Source organism: Numida meleagris, chromosome 6 (genome assembly GCF_002078875.1).
Source record: "Numida meleagris isolate 19003 breed g44 Domestic line chromosome 6, NumMel1.0, whole genome shotgun sequence".
Taxonomy (NCBI): domain Eukaryota; kingdom Metazoa; phylum Chordata; class Aves; order Galliformes; family Numididae; genus Numida; species Numida meleagris.
In genome coordinates, this window is record NC_034414.1 from 46,542,100 (window position 1) to 46,562,552 (window position 20,453).

At 44.5% G+C, this 20,453-nt stretch overlaps 3 protein-coding genes across 5 annotated transcripts in view; 1 reads left to right on the forward strand and 2 right to left on the reverse strand.

Moving 5' to 3' along the window:
• On the reverse strand, positions 687-2,069 carry LOC110401438 (transcription initiation factor IIA subunit 1-like). The gene is made up of 2 exons (XM_021402567.1): positions 1,845-2,069; positions 687-1,767 (listed from the first exon to the last, which is right to left on the reverse strand). The coding sequence occupies exons 1-2, from the start codon at positions 2,032-2,034 to the stop codon at positions 1,628-1,630; spliced, it is 330 nt and encodes a 109-aa protein (XP_021258242.1). The 5' UTR covers positions 2,035-2,069; the 3' UTR covers positions 687-1,627.
• Positions 2,112-12,163, forward strand: UBR7 (ubiquitin protein ligase E3 component n-recognin 7 (putative)). The gene is made up of 11 exons (XM_021401512.1): positions 2,112-2,322; positions 2,409-2,542; positions 3,002-3,062; positions 3,598-3,693; positions 4,760-4,813; positions 6,017-6,122; positions 7,929-8,113; positions 8,665-8,796; positions 9,194-9,356; positions 10,016-10,077; positions 10,726-12,163. The coding sequence occupies exons 1-11, from the start codon at positions 2,155-2,157 to the stop codon at positions 10,816-10,818; spliced, it is 1,254 nt and encodes a 417-aa protein (XP_021257187.1). The 5' UTR covers positions 2,112-2,154; the 3' UTR covers positions 10,819-12,163.
• Positions 13,713-20,453, reverse strand: part of BTBD7 (BTB domain containing 7) — a 50,058-nt gene continuing 43,317 nt past the window's right edge. For all 3 annotated transcript variants that reach the window (XM_021401511.1, XM_021401509.1, XM_021401510.1), the window contains 2 exons: positions 19,711-20,139; positions 13,713-18,594 (listed from right to left, as the gene is read on the reverse strand). In XM_021401511.1, the coding sequence (XP_021257186.1) occupies positions 17,779-18,594; positions 19,711-20,139 (1,245 nt within the window). In that variant the 3' untranslated portion in view covers positions 13,713-17,778. The remainder of the gene's footprint in view (positions 18,595-19,710; positions 20,140-20,453) is intronic.

A 20,453-nucleotide genomic window follows, 5' to 3' on the forward strand; every position in this document is an offset into this window, starting at 1 on the left:
TTTAAACATAGAACACTTACGCCCTGCAGTGAATTTAGGCTCAAAGCTGTTTGAATCAGCAAATTCAGTTTTTCAAAGCTGTAGCAGCAGACTATGTCCTACGCCAAAATCCCTGTGTGAAGGAGACTTAATTTTGACAAGAAAACAAACGTCACCAAAGCTTTCTGTACCTCCTTGCCTCGTAATAGCTCTCAGAAAAGTAAGTTCCCTGCTCAGGATTTACATGCGGTCCATATCAGAAGTGAGCTCGTAGTTCAGTGTTACTGAAGTTCTCGTGAAGCTCCAGTACCCTTTTCATTCTTCAGAAGCTTTGTGGCTGCAATAAGGGCTACAAATGATTGTTTAAAGTTAAAATCTGAGTGACTGCTCATGACCCAGTGCCCAGCAATCTCTTTTGGAGCTCAGATGCAGCATTTTGTGTCCACACTGACAGAGAAAAGGAATACTCTGTTACTGGAGCGTTGCCCACATTTACTCCTGCGCTAGGAAGGGAGTGGGTTTTGCTTTAGACCAGTGGTTTTCAGCAACAAACTTGTGAAGTCACAGCATTGCAAGCAGAAGATGTCAGTACTGGAGCACAGATCACCTGGAAGAGCCCTTTCAACCCGTTAATCAGTGTAGCTGTAGCTTTTTGCACAAAGTGTTGTCTTAGCCATTTTGATAAGCCACTTCCTTCACTGCATATAAAGATTTCCAAAGTACGTTTACTGGACCCCTTTTTCAACTTTTTGCACTACTTCCAATAAATGCGGACTATTTGGTGCTTTATTTATTCAGATGCTTTGTCCTCCATAGTCTTAAGATTTGCTGTTTCCCAAACACAGAGATACTGTGCCAGCAGAGCGCTGCTAAATCAGCCCGCCTGCTTCTGCTCAGAACTATCTGAGTACCAGCTGGGTACCACCAGCATCGCGGCCTCTCCACAGAAGCACGTGCCAAACAGAACTGGGGGGGCCGAAGCATGGGAAGCATCGCATCCTCGCTGGCATTCCACAGACCGCAGTGTTATCAGTCAGGAGAGAGGAGCTACCTCCGCGGGGCCGCAGTTCTGCTGCTTCATGCAGCCGGGAGGGGTGACACGCGCTGCAGGCGGTGCTGCCGCGTTTACGCCCCCTGTGCCACAAACCGCGCCGACCGCCGCTGGGGTTCCCCCGGCCCGGCTGAGAGGTAATTTTTTTTCTTCTTTTATTATTGAGATAATGCTGAGTTCTGTACAGGCAGAAGGCGAAGCTCTGATGCCACCTCCGTGCGTGTAAATACATTTCAGGGAAGGAAGCACGTAGAGCGCGGCACTCGTAGACAAAGCGCCAAGACACGCTCGGGGCAGACGGCAGCGTCAGACCGCTGCGGTATCCCAGTGCTTATCGCAGCGCCGCTGCCCCGCCAGCACCCCGGCCGTACGCAGCGCAGCTGGAAGGGTTCCACGTTTTCCATCTACGTGTGCTGGGCCCGAGGCGCCCCGTGCAGGCGGGCAGAGCTCCCGCTGCGGGGCGGCGGGGGCACGGGGAGGGCGGTGCCGTCACGGCGCCTTCGCAGCGCGGTGCCGCCGCCGCTTTATTCGCGTCCCGCGCGGCGTGAGCCCCGCACAGCGCTCGGCGCGGCGTAACGCGGGGCCCACGCGCTACCCTCACGGCGGCTGCACCCTCGTCCGCTTCGGCGGGGGGAGCTCGGCCCGCGCCGCTTCCACGCTGTTCTCCTCGTCGTCGTCGTCCTCGTCGTCGTCGTCGTCCTCCTCCTCCCCTTCTTCTTCCTCCTTCAGGCCGTCACCTGCGGGACCCGACACGCGCGGCTCAGCGGCTCCCCGCGCCGCCAGCCCCGCGCCGCCACGCACCGCGCCCACTCACCGCCGCCCGGCGCTCCGCCGCGCCGCTGCTGTTCCAGCACGAGGGGCGCCAGCAGCTCGGCCACGCGCTCCTGCAGCTCGCCCAGCCCGCGCCGCAGAGCGCGCAGCTCCCCGCCCGCCTCCGCCGCGCACCGCACGCGCACCTCCCGCGCCCGCCCGCCGCCCGCGCGCAGCTCCGCCACCAGCTCCATGGCGGGAAGGAGGGAGGCGCGCTTCGGGCACGCGCGCTCCCGCCGCCCGGTTCCGCTTCCGCTGTGGCGCCGCCCGGCGCCCGGGCTGCGCGCTTCCCGCCTCGGCGTCTGCCCGCGGCCATGGCGGCGGCGGCGGAGGGAGCCGGGCCGGGGGGCGGCGGCGGAGCGGGGGCGGCGGAGGAGCCCGTGGTGTCCCTGGCGGAGGTGCTGGCGGAGAACGAGGAACTGGAGAAGGAGGCGCGGGCCGTGCTGGGCGGCAGCGACCACGAGCGGTGCAGCTACTCCCAGGTGCGGGCGGGGCCGGGAGCGGGACCCCCTTCCCTCACTCCCCCGTCCCGGGGCCGCCCGCCCATTACCGCTCTGTGTCCCCGCAGGGCGCGGTGAAGCGCCAGGCGCTGTACGCCTGCAGCACCTGCACGCCGCCCGGCGCCGAGCCCGCCGGCATCTGCCTGGCGTGCAGCTACGAGTGCCACGGCTCCCACCGCCTCCTCGAGCTCTACACCAAGAGGTACCGGGGCGGGGCGGGCAGCGGTCCCCGCCGGGCCCGGGGCTGCGGGGTTGTGCTGAGCGCAAGTGGGTGTGCTGTGCTGTGCGCTGAAGTGCTGCGGTTTTTTTCCTTCCAGGACTTGAAGGGAGCTGATAAGCGGGATGGGGGGTGAGGGGGGAGCGACTTTTTTCGCGGTCTGGTAGTGAGAGGACAAAGAGGAGTGGCTTTAAACTAAAAGGGGAGATGTAGGTTAGGTGTTAGGCAGGAATTCCTCGCTCAGAGGGTGGTGAGCCGCTGGCACTGCTGCCCAGGGAGCTGTGAATGCCCCATCCCGGCAGGTGCTCAGGGCCAGGCTGCATGGGGCCCTGGGCCCTGATCTGGTGGGGGGCAGCCAGCACATGGCACGGGGTGGGAACCGAGTGGGCTTCGATGTCCCCTCTAGCCCAAACCGTTCTATGATTCTATGGTTTTTCTTTCCAGGAACTTCCGCTGCGACTGTGGAAACAGCAAGTTCAAAAACCTACAGTGCAAGTTGCTCCCGGTGAGTTTGGAGGTCGGTTTTGCAGGGACAGAGCAGTGGCCCCAGGTCCTTCCTCGCTCGGTGTGAAATCAGTCCAGAAACAGTTGTAGCATTTCAGCAACCGTCAGAACCCATCTGTGAACACAGCTGACGTTGTGGAGGGAGGGTGCTCACGTCACCTCCTCTTTCCTTCTCAGAACGATGGCACAAACCATTGGCAGTAACATCATATGGCAGCCTCGGGCTGCAACTCCACGCAGTTCTGAGCTCCCCTGCCACATAGCGGCTGTGTTTTGAGATGGGCTTACCTGGCAGCGAGATCCATCAGCCTGGCTCTAACTCAGAGCAACCTCTCGCATTCGTCACAGGCCCCATCAGAAGATCACTCACGGCACAGGTGTCTCTGGATGATGTTTAGAATGTTCAAGCTGTATGCATAATGACTGATTTTAGGAAGCAAAGCAGAACAGGAACGGGGATTATTCCAGGCTGCGCAGCTTCTCCGTCTCGTTTTTCACCGCATTGTATACTGAAACAATTTTTCCTTTCCATCTAGGAAAAGGGCAAGGTGAATTCAGGAAATAAGTACAATGACAATTTCTACGGCTTGTACTGTACTTGTAAAAGACCTTACCCTGATCCTGAAGATGAGGTATGGAATACAATATCCAGCAGTGAGCCTACATAGCTGCCATTTATGCAGAATGTGCAGGGGGTGGTCCATGAGGTGTGCCATGGGGACGATCCCACTTGAAGAACCCTCTGTTCCATATCAATGTTGGTTGCGATGTGCCGTATAAAGTAATTCCATTCTCATGGTATTTTAGTGGTAGAATATGTTTATGCCTTAAAGACAGACAAGGAAGGCAAACCAGCACTGGGATGGAATGCTGCTGCAGCCATCTCTACTTCCTCCTTATAAAGTGGCACAGCTCCCTTACAGGATGCATTTCTCATTATCTTGAGAGCCACTCTAAGTGGGGAACAAACACACGTTAAGGGAGAGCAGAATCTTGTTCCTTCTGCCTCCAGCAGCGCTCTCACTGGGCTCTGCCCTGAGGAGTCTTTCCTGTAGCAGCAACATTGGCCTTCCTTGGTGGCAGCCAGAGCTCTTCCTCTGTCTGCGATGTGAAAACAGCACTGGGTTTACATACACACGCTTCTGTTGGCACTCAGAGAAGTTAGGGAGTAAGAAAAGCATATGTCTTTTTAAGTAGGAAAAAGGATAATATAAACTCATCTCTCCGAAGTGTAGAAGTGTCTTTAAAGAAATCATTAATAACTGTTTTGTAACAAATTGGTTTGTATTACACTGTATTGTGGATGGCCAAGTCAGGATCGTGGTGTTCATACAGAAATCAGATGCCACCTGTCAGCATCTTTTGCTCAGCTGCCTGCTCATGCCTTTCTGTTCACTGGAAGAAAGATACCAACCCTGCGTTAACTTCTTTGAGCTCTTTTGTGTGAGAATGCATTGCTCTACTGGGAAAACAAGTTTTGTAATAGTAACTGGGAATTCCACAGGCTTGTCAGTATGCCAAATTACACACGCCGTTTAACTTTAGGGAAGCGAACTGACCATAACTGCTCATTAATGGCAGCTCACTGTGGGTGGGTGAGGATGGAAACGTGACTCACTCTGCACAGGGCTGCAGTGTGAGGCTTGGGGGAGATTCTGAAGGTTGACGTTAATGCTAATACAGTGACTGTCCATCCAGATCCCAGATGAAATGATCCAGTGCATAGTTTGTGAAGACTGGTTCCACGGAAGGGTAAGGAAACTATAAGTAGCAGAATTGCCATTTGCGTAGAAATAAATTAGCGTCACGTAAGTCCGTATGTTAATTTTTACTTGGGAAGTTTTGATGTAATTCTTAAAAGATTATTATGTATGTTCTGGGGTGTTTCTTTTCATGTAACGTGAGGGAATATTAAATCTTGCACTGCTCTTCCCTCCAGTCCAAAAACATTAGCAAGAGCGCTACTGATTTCAAGGTTTCTTCTGCAGAATTAAGCAATGACTTCTGTATCAGTCTCCTTAATTAGAAAATTTTAATCATTAGAATCAGTGATAAGAAGATTCTTGCTGAGACATACCGTCCCCTACCTGAGTAGGTCGTTCAGAAGAATGCTTTTAAACCGTAGTTACTTTAAATAGCAAGGAACAAATGGCACCGTTAGTTCCCCACGACAAGCTTTGGGAAAATCTGTCAGAAGCAGCCAAGCACTGGGGCGAGTGTCCCACTTAACGTGTGAGCATTAGGGCTTCAGCCTCTTCTCCCTTCAGGGGCATGAGTGAAATTCCATAGTGAGTGGTTAGAAAATAAAACGTTTGAAGTTGCAGGATCAAAGAAGAAAAAAGGATGATTGGCTTCAATTATAGTTCCTGTAGATGGTAAACTACGGCATTCTTCTTTATAAATGTACCTATTAAGAATATTATGCTGCACACTGTGAGCTTTGCAAGAACGTTTTTCGGAAGAAAGCAGGTGGTGCTTTGAATTGCTTAACTATTTCTTAGTGGTTTATGGAGAGGTTTGGGACGTAGTTCTTCTCAATTCCAGTGTGTGAATGACAGGAAGACTTAAAATACATACAGGAAGCAATCATAAAAAGTTATTTAGGTGCTTAAAGTCTGCGGTAGGCATCTTACTGAGCTGCGTTCAGGGCAATGTTTAGAAAAACAGTGTTTAGAAATGAGGCAGAACTGAGATTTCTGGGTAAGTAGGAGGCATACAGGACTGTAAACAGAGGCACGTAAGCAAAGATAGAATGGTTTATTTGTTCATTTTCTCCTGACATTCGATAAAACTCTTTCTGGCCTTTGTTACGCTGCGATTTGTTGCAGAATTATCGGGACATGCTTGTGCTGAAAATACGTTGGCAGTTGTTATTTTACTTCATCTAAAGCTAGAGCTGAGTCTGTTACTGTGCGGCGAACGTTCAGCTGCTGTACGCTTGTTTCTTTCCAACAGCATCTTGGTGCAGTGCCCCCTGACAGCGGAGACTTCCATGAAATGGTGTGTCAAGCCTGCATGAACCGCTGCCAGTTCCTGTGGGCCTACGCTTCGCAGTTCGCAGGTGAAGAAAATGAAGAGCACTGAGATGATATTTCATTAGTTTGTGTTTCTCGTGCTTTGTTGGTTAATGACATTATACTGTGTGAGTGCTTGGAGAAATGCTACTCAGATTGGACAGTAACCTACTGCAGCGGAACATGCAGGGCTGGGGTAACTTGTTAAAAAAAAAAAAATGCAGTTTTCATTTCTAAATCTTAATTCCAGAGGGTTCTCTATTTATTTCCTCTAAGATTTGCTAGCACATAGATGGGTGAATATTTAATCCTCATCGCAAGGAACTAAGCTGAATCCAAGAACTGAAGAGGCATTGTAAGGGAAGCAATAAGGAACACAGCTGAGTCTAAGAGGCTCTGAGCAGAATAAGAGTGACCTGAAAGGAATGTGTAAAACGTTGATCTGAATAGTTAGGGCTCTGCTCAGGTTGTGTGTTCCCTCTGGTCACACCAGGCATCAATCTGGTGTGTGCTCCCTGTGGGATCAGAAGGGGAGATGAGTTGATTCCAGTGGAAGAACTGGAGCCTTGTGTCCTCAGTGTTGCTTATGGCAACTGGATCTCTCATGTGCCAGGAATTTCAGAGGAAATTTTAAGGACTCAAAGCAGGCTTACCTGAGTTTCTATTTGTTTGAGTAGGAACGTGGTGCAGAATGTTGGTTTATTTTTTTGGAGGGTTTTTTTTTTGGTATGTTTGGTTTTTCTTCTTGTAATGAGCTATGTCACAGAGAACGCAAATTGACCTTCAAAACATAATCTTGTTTTAGGTAAGGAAGTGGGTATAGTAGTTGATCTGTCACAGAGTTCTGTTTTTTTGAGAAAGAATCATAGAATCCTTAGAATTGGAAGGGACTTTTAAAGGTTATCTAGTCCAGGTCTCCTGCAGTGAACAGGGACACACACACATAGTCCAGGTTGCCCAGGACCTGGTCCAGCCTGACCTTGAAAGTCTCCAGGGATGGGGCTTCCTCTGCCTCACCACCCTCACTGTAAAAGACTTTATCTGTATATCTAGTACTCCAGGTGAGGCCTCACCAGTGCAGAGTAGAGGGGCAGGATCACCTCCCTCGACCTGCTCTGGCCACACTTCTTTTGATGCAGCCCAGGATATGGTTGGTTTTCTGGGCTGTGAGGGCACACTGCTGGCTCATGCCCAGCTTGCCATTCATCAGCACCCCAGGTCTTTTTTCAGCAAGGCTGCGCTCAATTGTTTCATCCCCCAGTTTGTGTTGGTAGTGGGGGTTGCCTCCACTTGGAGTCTCCCCAGATTACTGGGAGACAGAAACACTTGTACATCCCTAGAACTAATAGGTGTGGCAACTGCTAATCTTACTTGGTAGAACTTACTTCATATTTCTTAAGTTTTTTGACAGAATGGAGTATTGTCAGTAAAAAATTTTATGAGGGAAATCTTAAAGTACATAATTGTAAATTCTGTTTAGGAAGCACACGCACAGCAGAGGGTCTGAACACTTCAGAAAGTGTTGTGCTTGGTATGGTGTATTCTAAGTTAATAATGATTCTTTAGACAGACATGAAATGATATATAAAGCAGAAAGATGTCTGTAAATGCTTTAGAAAGGTTAGAAGGGTATGGGGTTTTTTGTTGTGGGTTTTTTCTTTTTTTTTTTTTAATTCTGTCTGGAAGAACTTAGAGACTCCAACACAAAGTCAGCAAAAAGTATGTGACAGCTACTGAACCTGTGATAATGTTCAAGGAGTGCTAAGAAAGACAAAAGTATTTCAGTACAGAACTACCTGAAATTGTGACTTTCTGGCATGGCGTTTTCACTTCTGTGCTTGTCTATCTTCTAGTTCCTGCTTTGACCAAAGCAAACTCTCTTGAAGATGAAGGGATTGTCCTGAATGTGGAGGAAAGTGAAGAGCAGAAGAAAGAAATAAAAAAAGAAAGTAGACCAGAACACCAAGAAATAAAGGAGGAAAAGCAAACGGAACAGATGAATGAGCCATCTACCAGCTCTGGGTCTGCTTGTCCGGAGGTAAACTGTGCTGCCTTTTCTGTCCTGTACATCTTCATACTCATGGTGCATGAAGCAAAATTCACCTCTTCCTCTAGAGGTTCAGTGAGTAAGTGAATGCTTTCTGTCTAATTTCTATGTTCTTCTTCAGTTGCTTACACTACAACCATGGTCTCAGTGGGTCACAGCCCAGGCTACAGAGCTTGCCTGTAAAAGCAGGCAGGATAATGGTGCAAGATCTGTTTGAGTGTAGGGTAGACGCATCCCATCTGGTCAGCCTTTTTGCCTTTACCATGAGGCAACTTCTGAATTTGTTACAACATGGTGGTGTTATGCATTGTAATTGCATTTCCATGACAATCCAGCTCAGATTTCTTTAACGTGTGTGGCTGGTGCTGTAAGTTTCTAAAGAACAGTTGTACATCCAGGGGAAACTTCTAACCTACACTAGAACCCTTGTGTGAATGAAATTGTGTCAGACAAAAGAAAATCTTGTATAAGGAAAATGGCGTGCTGGAAAGAACAGTGTGTGTTTGAAATTGCAGAGCACTGAGTAATCTTTTTCAATTCAGGTAGTTGTTAAGAGCGAAGAATCAGGCTGCAAGCTGAAAGAACTCCAAAGCAAGCAGGTTGTAAAAAAAGATACTGCCACCTTTTGGCCATCCAACTGGAGAAGCAAATTATGCACTTGTGAAGACTGTTTGGTATGTATTCTGCTTTCCCTGTAATCACTGAAGTTGGAGGAGGCAGGGAGGGGCTCCCAAAGAATCTTTGAAGAGAAGCTTGCAGATAGAAGACAGTGAGACTGTTCTTATGCTGCATTATAAAGAGATAAAATCCATCCACGTGACATAAACACAGCACACCCTGTGGAACTAATGCAATATCGAGGAACTTCTAAGCATCTCTATTTCCTTTGCAGCTCCAAGTTAGTCTTGTTTTGGAAGTCATCATGGGGAAGTGACCAAAATGCATGATACGGAACTTAATTTTTATTCTTAGTGGTGGTATTTGTGATACTGAATGCAAAAAGGTGTAGGGGAGGGCATTTATGTCTGAGAAGTTTTGTAATGCAAAAGTGAATTTTACATTATTCTCCAGAAAATGTATTCAGAGCTCGAAGTCCAGTTCCTGACAGATGAATGTGACACAGTCTTGGCTTATGAAAACAAAGGCACCAGCGACCAAGAAACAGACAGAAGAGACCCTTTAATGGACACTCTCAACAGCATGAACAGAGTCCAGCAAGTAGAACTCATCTGTGGTAAATATAAGAGTATTCATTTTTACCATCTGCTTTACCATTTTAAGTGATCAGTATCAGATCTTGCAGTTTACTTCGAAATTAGCCTGAAATCAAAACGTAGAAAGACTATGACAGATTGCAAACCTCAGTCAGTATTACTACAGAGAAGTCTGTCCTCTCTGGATGGTCTAACTTACATTAAGGAACTAGATGGCATGGAAACTGCTGTTTTACATCTTAGGTAGGGGAGTGATGGTAACATCTTCTGAAACGAACATTTAAACATTAGTTTACATTTCTTCTTTCTGGCTTCTTTTCCCTTCCTTATTCTGTTGTTTTGGCCATGTCTGGGGCAGTGTCCGTTGCTGTGAAGCTGGGTGAAGGCTGGCTCTTGGGACCTGTTCTGCACAGCAGACTGAATTCCAGTACGTTTCTCTGAAGGCCACCTGAACAGATCCTCAGAGGCTAGGCAGATGGATTATCAGGCAGCTCTTGTTTACCCAGACTTGTTTCATTCTTTGATTTTTTGCTTTAATTCATAACCCAGTTCAAATCTAGATTTCTCAAGTAAATTTAGTGACGGAGGAAGTGCAACAGGTTGCCTTGTCTGAACCGGTCGTGAATTAAGTCCGTATCTCTTGTTTTGTTTTCTTTGTTTCCTTCGCGTCTCCATCCAGAATACAATGACCTAAAGACAGAACTGACTGACTATCTCAGGAGATTTGCAGATGAGGGAACGGTAAGCTGCAGCTTGCAGAACGTGAAGAACTGTGCGCCAGAAATGGTGTTTTAAAATATTGTTGAAGGATTTTAGATATTCCTGTGCTACACTGTAGTGGTTTTCTTCAGTTTCATGGAGTTGCTGGTATGCAGTAGAGGCTGGACGTGCCTGATTCAACAGGAATTTAAGAATCTTGTTTCTTTAACATTGCTGAGGATAACAGGAATCTTACAATGACATTGTAGGTTGTTTTCCTTGAGGAAGTTGTATGCCATTATTAACATAATACAAATTTTTAAAACTCCATATGAAACCACAGATTTGTTAAACCACTGTTCTTAGCGACACTGTCTGAAGTGAGCTTGTCAATTTTTGTTTTGCATTATTTTCATCAAGTAGCCAAACTTAAAAATATCAGGAGCTTTGTTCCCTGTGCTTGTTTTACATTTGGGAAACTCATTTCCCTCTTTGTATTCTCTTACAGTGGAATTTGGGCATTAATCATTTCCTTTGGGTAAGACAGGAAAGCTGTTTCACTATAGTTGTATCAGAGATTTCAAAATATTTCTAGATGTTTTGTGCGTTACATAGGGAATGCATGTAAGAAAAAGGACTGTTTAATTGAAATACTGTGCTACAACTTGGGTTTCCTATTGCTTCCCTAAGGTTGTTAGAAGAGAAGACATTCAGCACTTCTTTGAAGAATTTCAGTCCCGGAAAAGACGACGGACTGATAGGATGCAGTACTACTGTAGTTAGAGGGTTTGAGGCTGGAAGGACAACTGGGAAAACAACATCTGTGACAGAAATGACACTTTTAGTACGCGGCTTCTCATCAAAATCCAGCTATTCAAGAAACTGCCTCCACCTTCATTCTGTCTCATTTCCTTTACTTGTAGCGCATAACGTGTTCTTAACAGGTACACTGCATTTATATGGATTTCATCACCAATGTTCTTTGAAAGCTGGCCTCATCTCAAGGAGGAGGACTGCTTGTTGAAAGAACATTGTGCCACTGTTCATTCCCTTTCTCCTTTGACCTAGTTTACTTTTAGCGCCAATAGCTCTACAGCATCCTAAAACATAGATACAGTTCCGTATCATCTCTTCTGGTTGTGGTGATTCTAGCAGATGCCCCCTGTGCAAAATAACCTTCTGTTTACTACACACGGGGAGGCACGTCTCCTTATAAAGTAAAGCAGGCACAAGTTACAGTTGGTTTTAATCATGGTTGGTGAAGCTGCATTCTAGTACTTGGTTCATATCATGTGAACTAAGTAGCACTGTACTTCGCATGCTAACTCTGCTGTGGACGTACTCCCTAAGCAGGTGAAAAAAATGAGGAATCATGGGTTAGTCTTGATGCAGCAGAAGGTTGCATCCATTTTTATAAACTCAAAAACTTGTTTCTAATATTGCACAGTGATGTTTTACATGCAACAATTTGTCACATGGATTTTACCTGCTTGCTAAAACATGAACTATTGAGGAAGAGGTACTAAACGACAAACTAATCAGTGGGGGGGGTTGTTAGAGCACTTCTAACAAGCTTTGATTTTAAGTACTCTGCCGCTTTAAATTGTTCCTGGAGACACTGCGGCATCCTGGTGTTTTGTACAGTATAAGGGGGGATGATCTTTTTGTAATCACTGTGATAATCAAGGAACAGGAGATGTTTCACTGACTTTTAAATAATCTAGTTAACTGCAATTAAGTTTTGATTTTTCATAAGTTATCTTGAGCCTAACGTAGGGCTTCTTTGTTTTGTTTTCTGTACTCACAAAACCAAAATCCTGCTTCAGGAAAGCTCTCATTTTTAACTCTTGCTTTCTATGGTTGGAGGACTTGTTTGGGGTACTATTCTCCTTCCTCATTAATGAGACTTTTTAGAAGAAAACCAAACATTTATCATTTTCCCTGTTGTTTTTGACCATTTCATTTACATAAGCTAGTTCTAACAAAGGCTCAGTTAATGAGTTTGTTTCACGCAAAATGATAGTTGCTTTTAAATTTAACTCTGAGTATTGTATGTGCTTTTTTGTAGCAACTGTTACAGGACTTGTAACTGCATATCTAATTAAAGTATGTAAAAATTAAGTAACCATTCTATCTGCGTGGTCGTGTTTTTGAAATGCAGCTGTCATGTTCCACGTTCATCCATAACCCAGCCAAACACAAGAGCAGTTGTTATGTCATCCATGTGGCTGAGACACCTGTGGGAGGCCGTCAGGTTACTGAGCCAAGCCTGATGTTCTTAGAGCTTTGTTTCCAGTTCTGACCCAGTTCACTGCGTGGGGGCGTACATTTTCAAGCCGGAGAAAACAACAGTGAGATTGTGTCCTCTGGTTCTTTACATGTAGTTCATTAATTGGGGGGGGACACACAGAGGCAAGTGCTGTCCTCAGTTCCATCTCCGAGTTCAGATCACCCTGAACTGAAATCCTGCATTTTGAACAATTGGCTGTTCTCCCTCTAGCATGTGTATTTTACAGCAAAACACAGCGACAGCTATCACAGCACAGGTAATACTACAGCAAGACCCAGTCCCAGCATTCACTGTGCTCAAGAAATTAAAGCAATGGTGCATAGAGTTCAGTTATAGGAAAGTTTTTGAACTTTGTAAATTCCAGAACAATGAGATACTACAGCTCTAGTTTCACACAAGGTCAAGACTGAAGTCACACACTGCCCATTTTTGGCAGCAGCCTACGCTAAGGTAAGTGAGCATAGATTACCTGAAGTGATCATCAACTACTTGGATGCAGCAGAAGCAATTTCCCTTTCAGACTTTTCCTTTTAATCCTTTTCTTCCAAAAGGCTGTCCCCAAGGCCTTCTGTGAAGCTCAGCTGCTGTTGTGAACATGAAGCCTGCAACGATGAAATTCTGCTTTAGGAAGTTGCTCTTAAAACTCATCTCCATGGCTGGGGAGGGGGAGGAAGATGTCAGTTAGTATTTGAGATCACACAGTACTTTTCCTCCCCGCTCCCCCCTCTTCCATCCCCGTGCTCCTCTTATGCCAGGACTTAACCCAAAGTATGTTGCTGTTGTACATCAAAGTGAGAGCGTAGTCAACGTTTTCATCTGCTGGATGACACACTTCTAAAATTTGTCATCTCTTTGAAGCAGTGTAACACAGTTGTTCCTGTGAAACAGATTTAATGAAGATCCAGCTGACATGGGATAACGAATGCTGTGTATTTAATTAGTCTTTAGCTCTGAGAAAATAAACATTTTCTAAAACAAGGGCTACGTCCTGCTGCCTTGCCTATGAATAGTCCTATTACCATTGATAGTGACTAGTCACAGTCAATTAAGCTCTAGCCAGAAGGACTCACTGAAATATCTTACTAAAGTGCTTTTTTTTTTTTTAAATGTATTGAAAGATGCCACTAACTTTAAATTCCTCTTTTTTACAGTGGTTTGTATCGTATCCTTATTCAATGATCGAATAACTTTTTTCCAGGATTGTCAGATCTTGTTTTTCTTCGGAGCCCTTCCTGTGACAGGGCACATTCTGGGCTGCGTCTGATCAGCACCCTGCCCTGAGCCCGGCAGTCAGAACGTTCAGAATCACAGCAACAGGCAGCCTCATCTACTGCTCAGCAGCAGCCTGCCAAAGCAGTGTCTAACATTAATAAGCCACACAAGCACGTTCTATACAAGCCATTTATTTGAAATGCCAACTATACGTAGGATAAAGTCAGTGTTACATGCTTCTCAGCAACAGTAGAAAAATAGAACCAGTGAAAACCTTTTTACAACTGTAATGGTACTCAAAAGAGAAATGTATTGTTTTACAATGTATCACACAAGACTAGAATTCAAGTTTGGAGGTACCTAAATAAAAATACTATTTTTTCTTAAAAAACACTATGTACAATTGAAGCGTAAACAAGTTTTACAAAGTACTGGTTATGCAGGTTGTAGAAAAAAACACTTGCATAGGACATGAAGTCAGTTTAAGAAAGTTTTTCTGAGCCTTTAGCATTGAAGGCACTTGACTTTATACCAGTAACAACACGAGGACAAGAAACAGAACAATGACGCTGCAGAAGGCAAAGGCTGCCTCCTTGAATACAGATAATCACAGAAAACCCAAATACGGTTTTACAGTTTTATCTCAGCTGTTCCCTGCTTTTGGCAGAGCTCAGCACCACCTCTACCATAGAAGCATATAATTATTAGAAGAAAAAACGTGCCTCAAACAGCACGTGTATGCTTTCAGAAAACCCCAAACCAAAGAAAGCCATAAAGACAAACATTTGGGACGTTCTGGGACCAAAGCCGCGGCAAGTAAGGGTGGCCGCAGCCTTAGCTTTCAGAAATGAAAAATATAACAAGAAACTGCCAGTCAACACAGCAGTTAACACACAACTACAGTAACAGTAAAACATTTCAAAGGAAGAATCTGTTTTGGGAATTATTTGTCCATATATTAAGGAAAAGAAGAAGGGGTCAGGGAAAGGGGAATAAAGTTTTTGCATGTTGCTCACTACACAAAAGTCTGAGCTCTCTGTTTAGTAGAATAAAGAGCACAAATCATCCTCAACCAAGAAAGCTTAATGTTCACACCTCTATCTTAAAGCAACATATAGTCACTAATACACAACCTCCACCAGATTTGTAGGAGGAAAACATGTTAATTTCCAGCCTAATCAGAAAGTGCTTCATGTAAACAAGGAGCTTTTGCACCAAAGTTTCAGTAGAAAGAGAACAACAAGTAGCAGGTAGCATAGGTATGTGTGTTCTGCGAGCAAAATGCAGGAAAACGAGCTTCTGATTGGCGCTTCCATGAAGAAGAATAAAGACTGTCTTGCTCCCCTCCCTCCCCACAACCAACTAGGTAGGAAATCCCACCCTGAACTACAAAAACACAACTCCAGTAATTGGACAAATCCTTCTTTTCAACTTGAGAACAGCCACCATTAGCTGCTACTTTCTTCCTAACTTAAGATATGCAAGTGAAAACAGATTGTCTGAATGGCCTGATTGTCTTGGTGGCCTCAAAAGGATGCACCTTTTATTCTGCACCTACTTTTAAATACTTTATTCTCTCCTTAATACTGCTCAGCTTCTGAGTCTTCAGAAGCAGTTTTGTATTCTAAAATGCAGGCCTGTTCCCGGCTCCAGGAAGGCATTTCTCACAGCTGATTCCAAAGCCAAACTATTATATTACTTCCCTCACATCATAACCTCAAAACTTCTCAGTCTGTATCACACCCACAAATTTCAAGCTCAGGAGTTAATTCTAGATTTCAGCCCCATCTCAGTCCAGGCACACAGTGCCACAAACTACTACGGATTCAAGTAGTTTCTTTCAGAAGTATATTTATGAATTCTAGGTAAAAATAAGTTATTTAGGACAGCTATCCTCAGAAAACTTACTATGATGTTTTAGCAGTCAAGCTACCAACATATGTATGATGCACATGCAGTGAGTTTCGGGTTCTGTCACGTGTGATGAAAGTTAATGCTTCTAGTGCTCACAAGCACGAGACCAAAGTGTCTGGTTAGAGCTACAAAGTAAGACAGCACTGTGCTCCATCTTCAGAATAAATCTAATGAGCCTCAGTCCTTAACCACAGGAGTGCTGCTCCCCCCAGCACCTTCTGACATCTAACGGTATTCTACACTGCAGCCCCAAAGAAGTAATACAAACTGGTGATGAGGTCAGGACTCATTTCAACTGTGGTCAAAAAATAGTTTAGAAGAGGCTAATGGAGGAAAAAAAAACCACACATCTCCCCTCACCCACAAAACACTTATATGACCTGCACAGTTCAGCTATGATTCTCCTCCAGCACTACACCATGCCTTTCAGGGCTGCACTTCAAAAGGAGTATCTGCAGAGCTTTCACAGAAGCAGAAGGCATATGTAGGGAGGAGGCACTGGGATTTATTGGCTCAAAAACCCCAAACCTTCATTTCTCTAAAAGCTATCTGGGAATTCTGAAATGCAGTATCCAACAGATTTCAGTAAAATTGTTTTGTGGCTGGCAAGCCTCTCAAGCTATAATAAAACGAGATGTGTAAGAAAAACTGACATCAGTTAAAAGTAAATCTGCAGCAAGATTTCTCTGAATAGTATTAAACACTTTGAGCTGGTTAGGCAGGAAACAGCCTAACCTTGATTTACCTTGATGTAGCTCTCAGGTCATACTTGGAATTAATGTTTTCAGCTAGTGGGAAATTCTTCATTATAGAAGATGCATTAAAAAAATTAAATTAAATAAAAAAACCCCACACCAATCAGGTCTTCACCAGTAATCACTACACTGCAGTGGCACCAGATCCCTACTCTACATGCGATGAAGCTGGGGTAAGAACTAAACAGTAAGTACTAAGGAGAATACACTTCACTACAACTGTCACACAGCTGCACTGGTGAATCTCAACCCAGTAGTTTGGAGCCAGCCCCAAATCCTTCCTTCTTTCTATGATTCTGAGATGAATTTCATTTCTGTTCTTTAAAAAAAGCAAGGTATGGGGATGAGAAAGGTAATTTAAGAGTGCTAAAGCTTCATACACTTAATGCTGGAGTAGTTACTCTTCACTTTGATTTTGTTGACAGAACAGTGGCAATTACAGGTCAGCAATACTTCAGATCAGATAAGGAACACTGAACAATGTTGCTAAGAGTGAAGCCCTTTTTTAAATCATAGGCAGGAGAAAGCAAGGCAATGAGCAGTCACCTCAGCACCTCTGTTAGAGAGAGAACCCTCTCAACTGGAGAGTTGCCATTCAGGCAACGGCACAGGATGCTACGCCTTGTCTTACTGACACACCGGGATTTAGTGTGAATCCTCAACTTCTCTCTTCACTTACCCTAAGATAGGGGGCAGCTGGAAGAACAAGTTATTACTTTCCTTTTTACAGTATTTCTAGATTCATTTCTGCATGGTCAAATGAACAACTCTAGTCTGGCTAATAAGTGCTTTTGGGTGATTATCAAATTCTCTGCAGTTAAGCCTGAACCACAAAGCAAACAGAATCAGACAGTCAGATCCTGGTGAATTTCACTGGAATTCGGACTCCTAAATATCCCCTCGGATACTTGAAATCTCATGTATAGCTCTAGCAGCGAGCTTGCTATAAGGTAAGTAAGACCAGCTGCCAGAACCTTTCAAACAAAACATCAGACTGGGTTCTTGTTGTAGTCATAAAAATCAGGAAGAGTTCAGATCTAAACAAAAAAACTAACTAAAAAATGTAGTGTTTTGATGTGCTGTTCTTTGGAATTCCTATAATTAAAAAATAAACACATTGTTACTATCTCATAAGAAAATACATTTCATAATGTGCAACTCAATGCACACAGGGAAGTGGCAGGTGAAAGGGAAAATGCAAAAGTATGAAAATACAGTCCTTTAAATGTGACAATAAAGTTTAACAGATTAGTACAAAACTAATACACTAAAATAGATGTACAGGTGCAAAAGGCTACCAGGTTGTAGAAAAAGGTACCAGTTTGATTTTTTTTTTAAAGGCTTAATTAAATTTGCTAAGAAAAAAATGGTTTCCCACAAAATAAAACCAGAAGCAGCATTAAAATCTGATAGCATGCCATCTCTAATAAAGCAATGTATGTACAAAACAAAAGGATGAAGCTGAATTTATCTGCTGGCATGAATGAATTTGTCTGACAGAAGTCAGGCCAAAAGTTGCAAAGAATGGGAAGTTTACAACTCTTAGGCACAGAGAAATAGTGGAGGTTGCCTTCATAGGGCAGATTTTTTATACAGGAAGTCTGGTTTGTTTGGAGACCTCCTTCCTCTGCTTACTGCATCTTCCCTTTCCAAATCCGCACTTCTCTGTGCTCCATGTTCCAATGGCTCATCATCTGCCATTCTCCTACCGGGCCTCTCTTCTTGCATTTCAGAGGCATACGCAGAGTGAGAAGGTCTGTTGGAGGTTAGCCCATAGGTTAAGTCAGTTTCCATTTTTGTTCTTCCCCTGACATGAACTGGGCCATTACCAGCATTTTCCTGGGTAGCCAACGCCAAGTCCAGTCGCTGGGGAGGTTGTTCTAAGACATCGAGGTGTATTGGCTCATTCTTTTGTCTGTGTTGATGCCCATCCTGGGAGATCAGGTATTCCCTCCTAGAATCCTCTTGCTTTTTAGGAGATATCTGGGAAGGTAGATAAGCTGGCTTTAAGCCACTTGGTGATGCCTTATTGTGGCTATACAAGTCTGGGCCATAATATATGCCTTGTGAAGGCAAAGGACTGTGCCTGTTCGGTGCTGGAGTGGAAGGTCTGCATGCAGCATTAGAGAAGTCATAGAAGTCAGGATATTCCTGCTGATTTTCTCGAGCATCTATCTTTTGCTCTATTGCATGTTTCTTTCGAGAAGTAGGCATGTGTCTGCTCTGAATACATGAAATGTGCTGGGGTGGACCAGGCCCTACCTCTGTAACCGTCTGGCTTAGCTCTGTATCGACAGTAAGCTCTGGCAATCTTCTGTCTTTTAAAGACATGGCTGACACCCCCATTGCAATATCTGGCATCAGTTCGTTTAGCAAGGGCTGAGTGCACTGGAAAAGAAAAAGAAAATGGTCCACAAAAACGAAGAAACAAAAGCCAAACAAGCTGTAGTTAGGACAGTTCCTGTAATTCAAAGTTACATTTTCTTAAACTACCTTTGTCTAGAGCAACCTTATTCTGCAAGTTTCCTATGCTGTTTAAAGAACGTGTTTTCCAAACTCCACCCTTCTGCTAGCTTAAAATAAACTCTTCCACTCCCTTCTCCTATAAGCTATTGATGAACGTACTCAAATTTACATCAGCTCTCACAGCAGCATCACTATATGGTTTCCTCACTGAAGTGAGGAAAAAAGTTGCCTATACAACAAATCAAACCCCTGAACAAGTAAACAAACAAATATAAGTTAAATATTTTAACCTAAAATACAGTGGTGCAATATATTCAAAACGATTGCTGAAGAAAAAAACTCATGCTTCCATTCAGAGCGCCAGATCCAATCTGGATTTAGAGAACAAGCTTTCAGTATGACAGAACAGTGCACTGAAATAATTTTCTCACTGAAGAAATGAATTCACAAATTCTTTAGTTTTTCCTATAACTTCAAAGCTCTCTCTCAGTTCAGTATCTGACATAGTTAACTGTTTTCATTGTATTACTATTGCATAGTATTATAGTTCAGCAATTATGCTCCAAACTCCTCCGTATCTGCAGTTACCAATTTCTGCTTGCCTACTCATTTTAAAATCCTTTCTACGTATGCAAATCCCTCATATTCTCCACAGATTCCCTTTATACACACCTGTTTATTTTGGGGCTGCTTACCTGTGAGTAGTTAAAATTTCATCACTATTTCCACCTGTGAATTAAAGCATGCAGTCCACTACAGAAGTTCATGTGGAACAAGCTACGTTATTTCAGAAGCTTTACAAGTCCTATTTGCCCCTCCGAAAATCACTCCTGCCCTTGGAGTATTCAGTCTTCCACAGATGACACCATGCACTTTGGACGCAGAAGACTTTGACTTGTTTTGACAGAAAAGTCTCCTCACCAGCAGAAACGCTGCTGTTTACACTAAGCCAAGTGACATCACTGTGCGAATTCTCTCCTCCTCTCAACAAGCTACTTTGAACTGCCAGAGATAGGGAGGAGAAAACATAATACTTACTACTTGCTTCTCAACTGCCATCACTGCTGCCGCTGCAGCCACAGTTTGTCTCCCCAGACCTGTAGTGTTAGTGCAGTCGGGGGGGGCTGCTTTCACACTGGGCAAGTAGACAGGAGGTGCAGCTTTGGGAGCTGTTCTGGAGTGGAATAGTGAATGGTTACATGGGTAAGAAAAGGACCGGGAGGGATGTTGACTTGGCACCCTTTGTTTCCAGCCCACTTTGAACTGGTTGTGAATAGGAGTTGCTGGTGGGTGGTACGGAGGTGGAGGAGGGGGCAACGGTGGATGGAAGGCCACAAAAGAGTCCAGTTCTGTAAACAGGGTTTCTGCAGTGGGGGTACTGTTAACACGACATCGTCCAGACTGTCTCATAGTCAGGAGCGGGCTTTCATCCCCAAATCTCTCATCAGGAAAGAATTTGTGAGGATTCTGAAAAGGAGAAAACCATAAATAATAAAACAAAGTAGGAAGTCCAGAAAAATTTCTGGAACTGACACACATAGGGACTCAATCTACCAGCGCTGTACCAAACAGTTTTGCCACAGGAAACCTCACCAAAGCTCAAGGCACTTACAGATTCCATGGAATATTATTTATTATTTTTAAATAGAATCATAGAATTAGCTAGGTTGGAAAAGACCTACAAGATCATCCAGTCCAACCATCCACCTACCACCAACAACCCCACTAAACCATGTCTCTCAACAGAACATCTAAATGCTTCTTGAACACCTCCAGGGACG